Genomic DNA, 16,290 nt, shown 5'->3' on the forward strand with positions numbered 1-16,290 from the left:
AACTTATCGCGTTGGCTTGTGCCCGTTGGCCCGGCTTTTCCATTCCCGCAATCACCTGTAATTGTAATGCATTTCGGGCTTGCACAGGTAAAAAAAAGAATTACTTGGTTTAAGAAAATATGTAAATATGTATAATGAATGAAAAAGATTGCTATTTTAATTGGATCTTAACTATAAAGCATTTTAATAATTTTAAGATTTAAATTAGTACTTTTTTGAATACTTTTCCTTCGACCAACTATTTTCTCTCTCTGTAAAAGTGCGTGGCCGTCGACGCAGTGGCTGTCGCTTGTCTGGTGCGTTGATAGTTGAAAAAATTACTTACAAATTACATGCGTAGCTTAAGCCCCCCCTTCGCCCCCCTGCGCCCTTCAGCTGGCTTAATGTGCAGGAAAATGCAGGAAAACTCGGGGCGGGGCAATGGGCTGTGGGGTATTAGTGTTGTGGGTCTCGTGGCCCGATCGTAAATTGCATTTTCCAATTGAATTCTGAGCTCTGAGCACTGGTCAGTGCGACGAGGTCGTCGGAACAGCCGCGTAATACCCTAGAATAAAAATGGTTGTTCAGCAGAGAAGCAACCATTTCCCAGAACTTTGGCCTGGTTAATTTCCCATCGTTAGGGGCAAAGTGACGGGCTCATTAGCATATAAATATTGTTGTAATTACGCCTGGTAAATAATGCAATTTTGCCATTTTATAGACCCTGCTTGTGCTAAATTAAAATTATTATAATTGAGTTAAGCGAATGGAGTGGCAGGTAGGCGAGTGGTAGGGCTTAGTGGAATTTCGCATGGCTTAAAATGCAGCACGGAACATGGCCATAAAGTGTAGCTGCGTTTAGCTTAAACAAGTCGACAATTTAAAAAGCCAATTTGCGCATAATACGGCGAACGTGAGCGAAAATTCAAAACAGAACTGCACACGCACTCGCAAAGGCGCAGAATGAATAAGTTTTAAAATCCAAGTGCAGGTAGCGTGTTGTGCAAATTTCTACGCAAATGACCATTAATGCAAATGCTGTTTGCTCATTAAAGAAACATTGCCCGCCCACCAAAGTGACCCAAATTCACTTGCCATTCGGAATGGGCGGTTTGTTTGAATGTAATCAAACGTTGATCTAAGTGAGGGTTACTTATATGAGAATATATTTTTATTATATTCATTCGTTTTTATTTTAATTATAAAGCCCTAACAATTATCTTGTTTTGTGGGATGTCGACTGTTTAAACAATTTTTTATACAATCTGGAAATCTATTTCCAAAATATATCAACAGTTCCTTTTAAGACCAACAAATTACTTTTTTAAATAAGTAAATCTGATGCTAAAAACTCATCACAACACATATACCTTAAAATAGATAAAAAACCATAAAAATAAATAAAATATTTGAAAACACTGTCGTTAGTCAATACTGAAACGAACTTTCGTGCACAGCTTTGCGCTGATCTGGCAGCACTGTGTTACTTCCACGAAAACGATCTTCTTCTTCTTCGAGAACTTTAAAAAGAATCACTTGGTAAAACCGATTTTAATCCAAAAATAAGCCAATTTGAGTGGAAAACATGGGACGTCGCCGTGCCAAGATGCTTAATTTCACCATTGGCGACTTTGTGTTCGCCAAGGTGCGCGGCTATCGCCCCTGGCCAGGCCGCATCCTGAAACGCATCGGTGCCACGGCATACAGTGTTTACTTCTATGGAACCTGCAACTACGCCAAAGTGGCTCGCAAAGAGGTCGTCGACTTCGAGAAGAATCTGCATCGACTTGGAGTGGTCCAGCAGAAGGGGCACGCCTGCAATCCAAGTTTCCGGGGCTCCATGCTGCAGGCACGCGAGGCATTCGACAATCCGGATAAAGATTACGGCTACTACCAGCAGTTGGCTCTGGACAACGGCGATTGCATTAACGCCGAGGACCTGGGACTGGAGTACATGGTTACCGAAGATCTGGGCAACCTGCTGGACGAGCAGGCTGCCACGGAACAGGTGGTGGCGGAGAAGGATGTCAACGAACAGGAGCAGAATGTGGAGCTAAATTCAGTGGGTCAGATCTTTAGCAACCAGGAGCATGAGGAGGATTCAGAGGAGTCTGCCTCGAATTGTCAGCTGGAGCTGGAGGAGCAGGAAGAATCAAATTCGGAGGTGGTGAAGGAGCAGGTCTCCGAACAGCATTACTCGATGGCTCAGATAGTTTCTCTGAAATCGAAGAAATTGATGGATACTCCAATTAATCTGACCTGCCACCGGCGACGCTAGTCAAAATAAAAAAAAAAGAAAACAGGAGCTGGATTCTACAAACTATGACGAAATGATTTGTTTGCACACTACATACTCAAAAATTCATGCATTATGTAGCAATTTTTTGAATTGTGTAATTTCATTCCTTGACATACAAACAAAATCGTAATTTTAATAAAATGTCAATGTACTTAAACTTAACAAAACTAAACTCACTATTTTGTTCTCAATCAACATTATTATAAACATTAACTTGTGTTCTTTAAAGTAGACGAGTTAAATCAAAGTAATGGAAATTTAAGAACTCCTTTTTAGGACACAGCATGATTTGACTCAACCAAAACGGATTTCGGGAATTGGCGGGCCATTAAGAAGACGTGGGCGTGCCTCTGGCCATAATGGCTGTTGCGTGATCCTCCACTGCTGACCTCCACACATCATCCAGGCAGGCTGGGCGCTAATCGAAGCTCGACTTGGGGCACGTTTCCGCATTAAATGCTGCACCATCAGCATGGGCAGGTCACCCATCAGCCATCATGGCAGCCACCCCCGGGATGAGTCTCCCCAGAGGCGTTTGCTGGATAGTTTAGCTAAATGCCGTCGTAAAAGAACGCCGGCCATTAAACCAACAAGCCGCGCAGCAGAATCAACATCGAAGATTCCCACCCTACTTTCGGCTGATTTAATTGGACAATGCTGCAACTGGAGGAGGAGGAGGAGGAGCAGGAAGAGCAGGAGGAGGATTACAAGAACTTTCTGGACGGAGTGCAAGCTGCGATGAGGATGCTTCGATTAACAAATTATCGCCACCGCAGCAAATTAATCGCAGCAGCAGCAGCAGCCTGGCATCTGTATAACCAAGCACGGGATTCCGAATCTGGGTTAACGAGAGGACGACCGATGACCGCAAATCAGATTCACTAAGCCGGCAATGAGATTTCCCGACCGCATCAATTTGTTTTAATGCCAGAAATGCATTTGCGCCGCTCCAACAGATTGCACCAGCTGGCAGAGCGAAACGCCAGGAGCTGCATCCGAAGCGGGAGGTGCACTAAGGAAAATCAGAAGGTGGGTTCATTTATATATATTTATTCATTTATACACATAGTGGTTTGCTTCCTTCGTAGGCAGTGTTTTCAGTGTACCTCATACTTTTCCGAGTGACCGAGATGCTGCTGCAAGATCCCTTGGCGGCTCCAGCATCCTTGGCCATCTCGACAGCTGTCTGCTGGTGGGTTTAACGTTGTCCTGCGTTGCTCTGCGGTCTGGACCAGATTGTTAAGTAGTGCGATATGCATATGGATGGATATATGGAATGGGGTACTCCTCGGCCTGAACATACCTCATTCCCGACGACGATCCCTGTCCTGGGCCGTAAAATGTCAAATTAATGTTACAACATGTCCAGCGATTTCTGATGGCATTTGACAATGCCGAGTGGAAATTCCTGCAGGTGACGCAATTTCCCTGTAATTTGTTTGGCCGCACGTACCGTCGCCACGACATGGGGCATTGTCAGCTCGTTTGTGCCGGCCCAGCATAAACAAAACATCCAACCAAAACCGAACCAAGACGATCTGATCCCAAACGCGCCCAGGGACCTGCAGCCCTATTGGAGTATGGAGTGTGTGGAGTGTGTGGTTAGGTCGGTTATTGGATGGCCGGTACTTGATAGTTGGTTATTGGTAGGTGTCAATGTGTGGGCATGTCGCACACGTGTGCCGCTCCTGCCCTGGGGCCATAAATTCACTTAGTTTATTTGCTGCCTCGGCTTCTGTGTCCACTTGGCCAGACACTCCGCCGACACCCGACCGGCCATCCAGTCCACATCCAATCCACCACAGTCGAGTTCGGCGGAAATTTGTGAAGGAAATCAAATTAAAATTTCGCTAATTTATCAGCCGCTCGGAAATCGTGAGTCCACTTGGGTGCCAGGGGGCGCTAATTGGCCAGCCATTCGCATATCGGTGTTGCCGACTTGGCTTTAATGGTGGCTCAAAGTTGGCTTTATTTTGAAGTAAAGCAAATGTGTCCATATTATTTACAAGCTTTATTTCTAAAGCTTTATTTTCTAAAATTTAAAATTTAGACTAAACATATATAGTTTCAGTTATTGGCAGCACTATTATTTTAAACCCACAAAATACAGAAACAGAGGGCCTGTCAAAGGAAATGGCGCGGGGTGGTGCGAAATTTTTGCATTTTATCGAAACGACTTCATCAGCCAGTCGGTCTGGAAAGGTTTGGGTCTGGTCTGGCCGGGATCGACCAGAGGTCCGAAACAAAGGCATTCTAATTAAAATTCCCATGTGTCAGAAATTTTATTTATTCCCTTGCCAAGCCAAGTGCATCAATCAAACTTTTGCACAACCAGCAATTAATTCTTCTTTTTTTTCGGCAGCGTTATGTTTGGTTGGTAAGGGTGTGAAGGGGGAAGGGATTGGGAGTCGATATTATTGGCAGATCCGTTAAAATCAAATTGCCTCATCGTTAACACCCGAAAGTGGTTGGGATTCGGAAATTGGGACGGGCTGGGAGGATTGGAATCGTTGGCTAATCGATGACTGATTGAGCATATGAAGGCTACACTCGACAACAAAACAGCGGTTCAAGTTGTAGTAACTTCATATCTTTTGAATACCCATATGGGATGACTAGTCTTTTGTTCGTCTAGTGTTCGCACTCTATTAAAACGATTATGATAGGCCGAATCAACCCCTGTTTTTTTGAATCGTTTTGGTTTTTGGTGTCCCCTGTTGAGCATTCAGGGAGCACATGTTATTATTTGTTTTTGATGAAGTGGTTGATTACAATCGATCCTCCCCAATCATTTTCATCCAACCCTGATTGTCCGCCAACTGTGGTTACAATTTGACTTGCAGTCAGAATTAAGCAGAAATTCGGGCCAAATAAACCAACCAGGAGTGGAATGGATGACTTTGATTAAATAGGGCTCGGAGATGGGAAACCACTTTGAATAAATATTCAAATAATATTTAGTACATTAAATAACATCAATTTCTAATATACGTGCAGTTCAGGATACTTAAAAATCTATAAACTATTTCTTGAAACTAAAAATACCTATCAGAAACTTAATATTGTAATTTTTATTCAAAAATATTAATTTTTAAGCTCGAATATCTTTGGATATTGGATAAGTATCAATAAACTTCCATTTTATTATCTGAAAAAATATAATTAAATTCCATTTAAGTTAAGATCATAAAAGTCAGCATTTTATGGCTTTTGGCTTGTGGGTCAGCAGGTGAAAATCGAAAATCGAGGTGGGTCACCACGCCACCCACACCTCGCATAATTGGCCCATGTCGAACATTTGGTAATACGCGATGGAAGGGCTCCAAGTTGGCCAGATAGAAGACATCATTGACATCGATTCAGTATGCAAAGCATCGTCGCATTTTAATCGCCTCAGTGGGTGGCATTCTCAATGGGAACAACGACGAACACTAATGGAAACTTACGTCGCTTTTTAATTGATTTGTGCCAAAAGTTTTATAGGTTTTTAAAGCCGTCCAAAACAAATGGTCAGCGATTGTTGGCCGGGCCCAAACGCAATCGCAGATCGAACAAATTCGAAACGACCCCCCGCCGGAGGAGCGAACCTAATTATGGAACGCCAGAAATGGCAAATTAGCATAAAATTTAGCAACATTAAAAATTATAGTTTATTATGCTCGAGTGTCGCGTGTGTGTGTGCGTGTGCTCCTTTTTATTGTTGCTCTGTGACTAAATTGATTAATGAGCCCATTTAATAGCTGCGTCTGCTTATGGAGATATTTTTATGACACTTAAAGAAATTATGACGGGCATTTTTTCGCCTTTAATTTCAACTATTTTCGTTTACCGTTGGCCACAAGTTGCACAATTTTGGCCGCTCACAGTGAAAGTGCCTAAAGGGTGGAGCAGGGGGGTGGGGCAGGGGGAATCATTAAGTTTTGGCCATAAAAATAAATTCGGGGCTGGGCGGATTAAGCGAGTTATGGCCTGGTGTTAAGGTGTTGGCGGCACATTTCTTTCACGGCCTTTTGAGTGGGGCGATTTTTTTGGTCGATTTTAATGGGTCCATTAAATGCAAAATTTTGATTTATCTGGCTTCGGCCATTCAGATGCTAATAATGGCGATAGAATGACGTAGTATTGTTCATCACTTTATGGTGGTTATACCCAATTTTTATAGATTTTTGTTTGTGATCAAATGTGGCGGTATTTCGGAATATTCGAATCTTTTCTTCATTTTATTCACTACTGATATCTTTTATATTTTTTAACGAACTCAAATATGATAGCTGCCTTTCTTATTTTATCTACATACTGCGAAGAATATTTAACATAATTTGAATACCCTTATTGAGGGAATCAAATCTGCCAGATGGCCTTGATTTTTCTGTCAAATATTGTCCCATTGACGTCAATCTGTCAGTACTGTCAAAACTAAAATATATGTGAGTGAATTTTGCATCCTGAAAATGTCTTGGAATGCGAAACAAAAATTGCTCTTTCTGGAGGGCAAGGATAGCGACTATTTTCAATCCTATTCCCGCCTGGAGACCCACATGAACATGCTGAGGGACTCGGTGCGCATGGAGGCTTTTCGCGATGCCATCGTCCAGAATCGAGGGCTATTCCAGGACAAGGTCGTGCTGGATGTGGGCTGTGGCACGGGTATACTATCCCTCTTTGCCGCCGAGGCGGGAGCCAGTAAAGTTATAGCCGTGGAATGCACCGATATAGCGGATTTAGCCGAGGAGATAATAAGGGACAATCAGAAGGAGGATGTGGTGAAGGTGGTCAAGGGATTGGTGGAGCAGGTGGAGCTGCCCGACGGCATTGAGAAGGTGGACATCATAGTCTCCGAATGGATGGGGTAAGCTACATTACTGAAGTTATAAACTATTAAAATGACTTGCATTTTATATTATTAGAAATGCTTTGTATATGGAGGCCATGATAAACTCCGTGCTGTTTGCCCGGGATAAGTGGCTCACGCGTGGTGGGCGAATCCTGCCCAGCACTGGGAACCTCTGGTTAATGGGGGCCTATGATCCGCATCGGCGGACTAATCTGAACTTTTGGTGCAACGTGGAGGGCATCGACATGGGCTGTGTTAAAAAGCCATTCTCCCAGGAGCCCTTGGTGGAGTGTGTGCCCATCCAGCAGCTGCTCACCGACGAGTGCTTCATACACTCCACCAACCTGGCTGTGGCCCGCAACCAGCCGGTGCAGTTTCAATCCAACTTTCAATTGAAAGTAATGCGAACTGGAATTATCAATATGCTGGTCCTGTACTTCGATGTCTTGTTTCCGTCGGGAAAGTCGAACAAATCCGTAACCCTGTCCACCTCGCCGCATTCGCCATGGACCCACTGGGAGCAGACGGTGCTCCATCTGGACGAGCCACTGTATGTGAGGATCAGGGATCGGGTGCGCGGGGAGCTGGCCATGACGCCCACTGGACAAGATGGACGCGGCATGAACTTTGACCTGCACCTCAGCTTCCGTGGCGAAAGAACGCGAGTGGAGAGCTTCAAGAGCTTCTGCTCATCAAGTTGAACCCGGGAGTCCATTTGAAATTTAAAAACATAAGAATGTTGAACCGAATTGATAACTGCCATAAAATGGGTCGTTAATCTAGGGCCTCCAATTGCCCAAGGGTTGGGTTTTTTTTTTTTTATATATTCAGTGGACAATCAATCCGCGGCGGAGCTTAGAAAGTGGACAGCCGAAATGTTAACGACTTTCCTAACAAATTAATTTCAAAGCCAGGTCATTGCCGAGGGGAGAATGTGAAAATGTGTCCCTCACCGGCTCTAATTAATTGATGGGCCGTCGTATAAATTTGTGAAAGCCAACGCCGTGGGCCCACAATGAACGCCTTTTATGCGTTTATAACTCTATTTACTATTTTAGCCATTTGCATTGTCTCGCTTCTCGCATCTCGAGAGGTTGCCCAAAAAGTCTCTTGTCAGCTCGTTTTGTGTTTGTGCATGGAGTGGTCTTTGTTAATGGCAGTTCTTAAAAGGCCATAAAGTTGCTTTATGCGCCCATGAAATTAATATGCACACCATTATTGGACATGATTATAAAATATTGGTTATCTAGCGCTCACAAAAGCGCCACAAATGAGCCAGCGATCTTTGATTTTCGGTCAACACTTGTTCGCATCCCGCGTCGGAGATTTCGGTGGACATCCCGCTGGGCGCATTAACAAAGTCCCAGACAAAAACAGCACCCAGATGGATCCGATCCGAGCCGATCCGATCCTCGCCAGTCAGCCAGTGTAGGCCCAGAAAACATTTCAATTTGTATAACCCCATGACCAAATCCTACTACTTCTCGTTCCTGTTGTTTGGGTATCAAATTGCTGGCATTTGTCAACGGAGCGGGGACACTGCGCACCAAGTCGCCTATAAATTAGAGACTCGTTAGACAGCTTAGCCGCTTGCCCAGATTTGGAGCCCAGTGTATCCTGTCGCTGCTCCCGCTGATAAGAAGGTACGATCCCACAATTGGCTCATAACTAATTGGTGTCACTTGGATGGCGATAACGCATGGGAACTGTGAGAAATGCCGGGCGATAATCTATTCGGAATTTATGGCGGCTGATTGGGGCGTGAAATGTGAAACCAGGATAATATGAGGCACAATTTCCAAGTCGATTAATTTTAAATTAACAAAAATTTAATTTAACAAGTTAAGTTTAATATAAACATTCTAAATAAGTTATATTTTGAATATACCCATGTGTATTGAGTATACCAATTTAAGTAATCAGTTGAAGTTTATCAAAGTTTGACACATTGAATACCTTATAATATAAATCATGGATCTGGAGAAGAATCTGCTGAGAGAAATGGCGGACAGCATGTTGAACGATGTAATCTCCACCAGAGCCTACGAATGGGTATTCAAGCGCTATGAAAGGCTTTTCAAGGATAAGGTCAAGATAAGTTAACTTTCGGAAATGTATCTTTTAATGATCGATTTTCAATAGATAGTCTTGGACGTGGGTTGTCGCAGTGGATTACTTAGTTTGATGAGCGTGGAAGCGGGTGCCGTCAAAGTCATGGCACTGGGCAATAGGGAAAGTGCTGAATTTGTTAGCAAGGCTTTTATCGGCACTGAGAAGGAGGATATCTTCGAGTTTATCGAGGGCGATATCCATGAGATAGTTCTGCCCTGCGGTCTGAAGAAGGTGGATATAATAGTGTCCGAGTGGATAGGGTACGTAGTTTCAAGTTGCCACATTACAACCAACTAGATTTCAGTTACTTATTTCACAGTCACTCCGTTTTCGTGGACTCGCTTTTCAAGGAGGTGATCTTTGCCAGAGAAAAGTGGCTGGTTAAGAGTGGTTTCATCATACCCAATGTGGCTCAACTTTTTGTCTGCGGAATCGCGGATCATCCGCGTAAGACTGTCGAAGGGAATATCCTTCCCCAGTCGGATTATCCTGGTAGTTTTATGGTCAGAGAACCCGTTTCTCTGATGGAGGATTACGTTGGCAAGGAGCAGATGATAACTGAAAAGTTCCTTCTGAAAACCATCGATCTCTGCACTGCCCATATAAATGATGAGAGCTTCAGGGTTCCCTTCAGGCTTCGTGGCTTGAGGGACAGTCAACTTGGAGCCGTGGTGCTCTATTCAGATATTGGACTCTGCCGACCGAAGGGAAAGTTTAGGCTCATGTTTTCCACAGGTCCCAAGAGACCTCGCACCTATGTGAGGCAAACCATATTGTTTATGGATAATCCCGTCGAGGTGGCCAAACGTGAGCTGGTAACCGGAGACCTTGGGATGTACTACAAGCCGGATGAGCATCGCGAAGTGGAGTTCTCCTTCTCCTTGGGCAGTTCCACAGTCGCAAATACATGGTCGGATGGATAGGAAGAACACGATGATGTTTCGGTACTATGCGAATGACTTGGATTTTAGCGAAATAAAAGAGGGCTCTTGTTGATGTATTCATGGCAATCTTTGGACCCTCTGCCGCTGCAAGGGGAGCAGGCTGGGGATCGTTGGCCGATCGAAATTTATGGCCGTGCTGCATCAATTAGGGCGGCTGCTACCCAAAGACAATGGTTCTGGACAAGGGATCTGGCTGGGGATCGGCTCTGTGTCTGCCACCGATTCTGACTGACTTATTTTTTGTGTAAGCCCTCCTTTTTGACTGCTTTGGCTTCTTTGGCTGACCTGATCGGTGTTTAGCTTTGACGTTGCTACAACGATTTAAAATGATGTCGCGCATAATTCACCGACCATCGAAACATCGTCCATCCACCATCCGCAATCGTCTTGCCAGACTGTGCGTCGTGATTTGGCTCTGGGGTTTGGGTTTGTTCCAACGGCCTCGTTTGCAGTGAGAGCTCTTTTGTTCTGATCTCATAACCGATCTCTGATCCCAGATCGCACTTGGTTAGCCCAGCGAAAGGAATCCGTTCGCGGATCTCGATTCCGATTCTCCCCGGCCATTCACATGCTTAAGTGACATTTCGTCTGCTGAATGTGCACTTCGGAAAAAAGGGTAGTTCCTTTAAAAATATATTTTTTTCAAAAGCCGCCTCTTATATCCTACTGTGAACTACAGCCCGCTTAGTGACGAAGCGTGATTGCGAGTCCGCTATATAAATATATACTACTGCGATTATCAAAAAAAATATTTTTTATAATGTACATTACAAAGAATAGATTGCTTATGGTTACATACATTAACATTGGGCTTTTGAAATCAATTTAACATCTTTAAATGTATTTTAACCTTTTCTAGCTAGTTTTTTCTCAGTGTACTCTGCCTATAAAGCCCGAGGCTTGATCTTGAGGGTTCGTGATGGATTAGCATCGTTTTGCCGTGAGGATAATGTGTCGTCCGCAATGATTTTGGTTGACAAGCGCGCGTTTTTTTTTTCGGCTCGTTGTCTTTTCTGCCTGCGACCGTTTCTCGGAAATAATTATGCTACTTTTGTGCAAGAATAACAGCATTTTTGTACAAATTGCATAAAAATTTAAATTGCCCCGAGCGCTTGAGCGGATTTTCGGTTTTTGTGCTGTTTGCTGGCAAAATTGCTTAATAATGAAATGCCAATGGATTAAGCGCAATTTGTGCGGCATGTCCACTGATTGTCCCCGGGATTTTTATCTTTATCGCGTTCTTTTTCAGCTGCACAACCTGGCCGAAACAATTGGCCAGTCTCGGCCCAGATCCCCGGCAATCCTCGCCAGAGACCCATCATCACCAGTCCCATCATCACCATCAGCCCGAACCACGTTCGATTTGCTGGGATTTGCTTTGTTTTTTGCTTTTTTACACCTAACGAGGTTGGAGTCCAGATAAAAATGGGGAGGGGGTGAAAAAAAAAAACCGAAAACCCTATAACTGCCTCTTTTTCCCGAGGCCTTGCAGCGTTTTCATTAAATTCGCTTAATAGCGCAATATAATTTAAACAAGTAGTAACATAAAATAAAACTCACAGCCACGCACTGAAAGGCATAAAGATGAAGCAAATTACTCCGGACCGGAGCAGAGCAGTCCAGAATTCGAGCTCCTTGGGCCCGATGACGATTGTGGGGAAGGGATGTGAAGGGTTCTGGCCAAGAGTCTCAGTTGGCCAGTTATGGCGCATGGGCGAGACCTCTCCGTCGACCAGCAATGGCAATAAGTTCGCTTAACGAGGGTTTAATTTATGATTTGTTATGTTTCCGGTTCATGTTCTTGTTGCCTGCAAAATTATTGGCCATAAAGCCAAGGTGTGGATTATAGTGGCTGGCAGTGGTAGCCGGGCCAAGTCATTGGCAATCGAGCCATGGCGATTTGGGAACAAAAAAAAAAACAACAAGAGGGGAAAATGGTTGTTGGTAAATACGTACGAGTGCCGGGCATTTCGATGAGGTCACCAGGGGGAGGCAAAGTTTAATGGGTCAGCATTATCCCATGATTCTCGAAAAGTTGGCTATCATATTTCCTTCTCACCGAAGTCTGTGATTAATGATGTTCGGATGGAACGCGAAACTAAATAAGTATATAAAATAATTAATTTTTGTAAACTCGTTCGATTATACATAAGTGCTCTAATCCATTTGGTAAACAAATGACCAGAACAATTTGGTCCTGACCACTAATAGACCCTAATCCCTTCTTCACGCTCACCGTGAATTTGTGGCCAAGGAGTCCAGGATGATAGGGCCATCGAACGCATTGCGTTGAAAATCGATTTGTAGTTTTATTCCGTTCCATATTTTGCCCATGGCCCTTGGGTTGCGCCTGCGCAAACAACTCGCGATGCGGATAACAACGGATAAGAAAATAAGCAGAGACAAGCGGAGACACCACGAAACGAAGGAGGTGGATCAGGAGGATCGGGAGGATCCCGGCCAAGCCGGCGAAGAGGAGCTCGATGAGGAGCCGCATTGGTCCAGGCAACGCCAACGAGTATCTGGTGGAACATAAATTACGCGACTAACAAGCAGCGCCCCGTGCAGCTAAAAAAGATGAAAAAAGCCCAGGGAGAGGCGGATGAAAAAACACTTTAAACTTGGGAACTGAATTGTACAGCGAAAAAAATCGATCATTACTCGCTTACTGCTAAATTTTGGATAGCAATTAAAGGGATTACACTAGGCAACAAAACGAAAGTGATTTAAATTATCTGAAACCTTTCAGTTCAGAACAGTAAACAATAAACGATTGATTGTTTAGTTTAGTATATCTTGTTACATTATAAGAAATTAATTTATATTTAACTAAATTAATTTCTGTTGGCAATATTTGAAGGCATAAGATATTGATGCCTTTCTATCTATAATAATAAAATTTAATATATATAAATGATTATTTTAAAAACTCACACCATTTACTTGCAGTGCTCTTGAGCTCGGCCCTCTTAGTTCAGAGAGCTCTGGGCCAAAGTGAGTTGCACAAATTATAAATGAAAGCGGGTGTTGGAGTCGTCCTATCCAGGGGCCCTCATCCCGATTTCGGGATGACCCATCCCCACACTCACGATTAGGTGCAGCAATTTGGCCGTGGCTGTCTGTGATTGAGACCGAGGCAGTGCTCGAAACGAAGTTAAAAATCAAATTAGCGAATGTGTTGAAAATTAAAAACAAATTCACGGATAAATTGCATCTGCCAGATACGCAATTATTACGAGGGCCAAAGGACGTGGGGGCCCACTGACTTATGGACTTCGTCCAGCCTGCGGTTCTCTGGAGCTGTTGTGGAGTGGCTGGAGTTCTGCGTTTCGGTTTCCCCATGATTCTTGTGTGCCTGCCTGTGTATGCCGTGTATCTGTATCTGGACCCCTGCATCTGTATCTGCCCGCGAGGTGTTGCAATTTGACGTTTTTTACGCGAGTTTTTATTCCATGAAATCCACATGAATTTCACATGGCAGTGCAAATACTCGGCCTAAATGGGTCCCGATGTCCCTGGTCCGTTTGGCGGAAAACATGTCGAATTAACACGCTCTAAGGGGCAGCTGGGCGATTCAAGTCGAGCCGAGTTGAGTTGAGTTCAGTTGAGTTGAGGTTCCCTTTTTTGTATATTTAAATGTTGGCAAATTAGCTGAAATTTCTTCTCGCAATTCTCGTGTGTGTGTGTGTGCGTGTGTGAGACATATAATTACAGTGGAAATTTAGCCGGGCCTAAACTCCTGGCCAGCCGAAAAAATGTTGCTCAGCTGGCGCCGTGTCTGCGCAGAAGACGGCCAAATAAATCGCGCTGCTGTTGAAATTTTTATCTTCCTTTGCTGCGTGGAAAGGGGGAGGGTTGGTGGGGTTTGAGCCAGAATGGCACTGCTGCCAGATCTGCCAGAGATGGAAGTCGGCCACGCCTCCAGTGGTCCTGTTGGCCCGAACCTCTTTGCCGTCGTTGCCAACTTCTTCCGCCAGCCTTTTGGCCCTGAGCCTTTGCTTCTCTTCGGGGCCGTAAAAAAAAGGGCGCAAATTTTATGAGCGCATCGTTTAACAAATGAATTTACAACCGTGCAACGCCCAAATGTCTGGCGTTCAAATTCAAATTCCTGGCCACGCAACCAGCGGAAATCTTGGCCCTGCTCCAGGATGACTTACGTGGCACACGGAGGCGGATACACAGGTACAGAGCGAGAAAAATTAACCTACAGATAGTAGATACATTTACTTGATATTTATAACTTTTATTGAATAATTTTGGAATGAGGATATCCAATAAGGATATCCAGGATGAACACACTATACAGCATACTTTTAGGAGCAAATTAAATTGTTTTCCAACTTCGAGAGATTTCTGTAATACCCTTACATTTTAAAACGTTGTTAAACAATAAATTTTTAAATCTCGATTATAAACACATAATTCATAAAATACATCTGCGTGTCTTAAATGAATTGTTATTATTATTATTATGAAAATAACCTTAATGAATCTTAAATATGTAGCACTATCCTGTGAAAAATTTAGATTATTCCTTTGTATGTCTATTCCTATATACCCTTTTTTCACCCTGTACTTCTGTTGTGTAGAACATGTATTCACCCAGGGACAAACAAACCTATGAATAATACCTGGCTCGCATCCAGGTGACTCAAAGCAAATACGTTGTGCAGGCAAGCGCGACCAGGAGATCCATGGCCACATCGTTCTGCATCATCATTATCGTTTGGTAAGAGGATCCATTCCGAGCTGGCCACTTTTACATTAACGCATTCATTAGCCCAGTTTTCGCCTCGCTGGCCGCCCTTTTATCGAGGCTCCACTTTGTCGCCCATAAATCGAGGCTCGTTAAGTGCGCTTTAATGAGAATCCGGTGCACCTTGTTCCCTGGATTCCAGCTTCTACGGCGTGCTCGCTCGAGGGCCTGGTCAGCGTTTACAATTTGGTAATTGTCCCTGGCCTGTCAATAAGTTTTTATGGCCCGTTCCATAAAGGGAAAGCTCAGATCTCGGATCTCAGGTCTCTGGTCTCAGGTCTCAGATCCCAGCCCCAGCATCAGTTTTAGTTTCGGTATCAGTGTGTGTCCCAGCTACTCGGCAATTACCGACACGATCGCAAATTGCGAGCACACGAGGCTGGTAATTTGCCGGGCTTAATGTCCGGTATGCAAATACATAACTTGGCCAACCGCCCGATCGACCGAGCGATCATTGCAGGCCCCCATATATTTAGTGGTACAATGTATTTCCTGTTGCTCTCACACAAAACTTTGCACATTTGGTAGCAAACTAAATTGAAAGTCAGCAGAGCTAAAAACAGCAGCTAAGGTAAAATACAAAAAAAAAAAAAAGAATTCATAGGCAAGTTGCTTTGTAGATTTCAATTGTTAAGAATATTTTCTTACATTTTCATTATTTAATTAACCATTGAACCATTTTTTTGTATTCTAATGCCAAATCAATCACAGCCTTTTAAGTGTGAAACTCTAATTCCATGGACTCTAAGGTAAAATCCTAAGCCATTTTGCCGCAAGATCCCTCTTCTTGGCACAAAAACGTTCAGTCAATTATTCGACAAACATCTTAGATGAATTGTGGCACACTTGAGACCTCAAAGAGAACAACCGAAGCCCCGAAAGAATTTCACACTTGGTCCTAAACCATATGTAAATAGCCGGCGGCACATTGCGATCGCCCTATTCCCTGCCCATTGTCCTGTGAGCCTGCGATCCTGGCTCAGCTGTCGCACAAAGAGCCGTCAAGAGAGTGGCACTTAAGGCCCGGTTTTCCATCCATTGTTTGCCTTTTAAACGACTGGCCATTGTCGGTGGGTATATATATGTCAAAAGGTTGCTCGTTTTTGACACCCCAGTCAGCGGTCAAGCGGACACAAGGACACAACTGGCTCGAAAGGACAATGGACAACTCATGGCGAAATGGCCAATTTTTGCAAATGCACCAAGAGGCTAAAACATCTGTAATTTGGAACATACTTGTTGCGTGTTAAGTAAAATAGTAATACTAGAAAAGATCACTAGCCGAGTCAAAAAGTATGGGCAATATAGAGTATAGACAGCCGGTACATACCGGACGGACACCACAGACTGAATGGACAGCACGGAG

General features: G+C 43.9%; 4 protein-coding genes across 5 annotated transcripts; 3 read left to right on the top strand and 1 right to left on the bottom strand.

The window, feature by feature from the left end:
• Nucleotides 1-1,443: 1,443 nt before the first annotated feature.
• On the top strand, nucleotides 1,444-2,450 carry LOC6728158 (hepatoma-derived growth factor-related protein 3). Its single transcript, XM_002103472.4, has one exon. The coding sequence runs from the start codon at nucleotides 1,565-1,567 to the stop codon at nucleotides 2,255-2,257; it is 693 nt and encodes a 230-aa protein (XP_002103508.1). The 5' UTR covers nucleotides 1,444-1,564; the 3' UTR covers nucleotides 2,258-2,450.
• Nucleotides 2,451-3,360: 910 nt separating this feature from the next.
• Nucleotides 3,361-4,144, bottom strand: LOC6728159. Its single transcript, XM_002103473.4, has 2 exons — nucleotides 3,582-4,144; nucleotides 3,361-3,504 (listed from the first exon to the last, which is right to left on the bottom strand). Exons 1-2 carry the CDS (start codon nucleotides 3,743-3,745, stop codon nucleotides 3,477-3,479), a joined length of 192 nt encoding a protein of 63 aa, XP_002103509.1. The 5' UTR covers nucleotides 3,746-4,144; the 3' UTR covers nucleotides 3,361-3,476.
• Nucleotides 4,145-6,670: 2,526 nt separating this feature from the next.
• Nucleotides 6,671-7,915, top strand: LOC6728160 (protein arginine N-methyltransferase 1). Its single transcript, XM_002103474.4, has 2 exons — nucleotides 6,671-7,127; nucleotides 7,186-7,915. The coding sequence occupies exons 1-2, from the start codon at nucleotides 6,730-6,732 to the stop codon at nucleotides 7,811-7,813; spliced, it is 1,026 nt and encodes a 341-aa protein (XP_002103510.2). The 5' UTR covers nucleotides 6,671-6,729; the 3' UTR covers nucleotides 7,814-7,915.
• A 1,097-nt stretch (nucleotides 7,916-9,012) lies between these two features.
• LOC6728161 (probable protein arginine N-methyltransferase 1.2) lies at nucleotides 9,013-10,521 on the top strand. 2 transcript variants are annotated; one of them, XM_016176765.3, is made up of 3 exons: nucleotides 9,013-9,200; nucleotides 9,255-9,484; nucleotides 9,544-10,512. In XM_016176765.3, exons 1-3 carry the CDS (start codon nucleotides 9,084-9,086, stop codon nucleotides 10,145-10,147), a joined length of 951 nt encoding a protein of 316 aa, XP_016034770.1. In that variant the 5' UTR covers nucleotides 9,013-9,083; the 3' UTR covers nucleotides 10,148-10,512. The 2 variants fall into 2 exon arrangements, with proteins under 2 accessions (XP_016034770.1, XP_044779245.1); XM_044923310.1 differs by having other exon boundaries at nucleotides 9,076-9,200; nucleotides 9,259-9,484; nucleotides 9,544-10,521.
• The last annotated feature ends 5,769 nt before the right edge of the window (nucleotides 10,522-16,290 follow it).

This window comes from Drosophila simulans, chromosome 3R (genome assembly GCF_016746395.2).
Source record: "Drosophila simulans strain w501 chromosome 3R, Prin_Dsim_3.1, whole genome shotgun sequence".
NCBI classification, from domain to species: Eukaryota; Metazoa; Arthropoda; class Insecta; order Diptera; family Drosophilidae; genus Drosophila; species Drosophila simulans.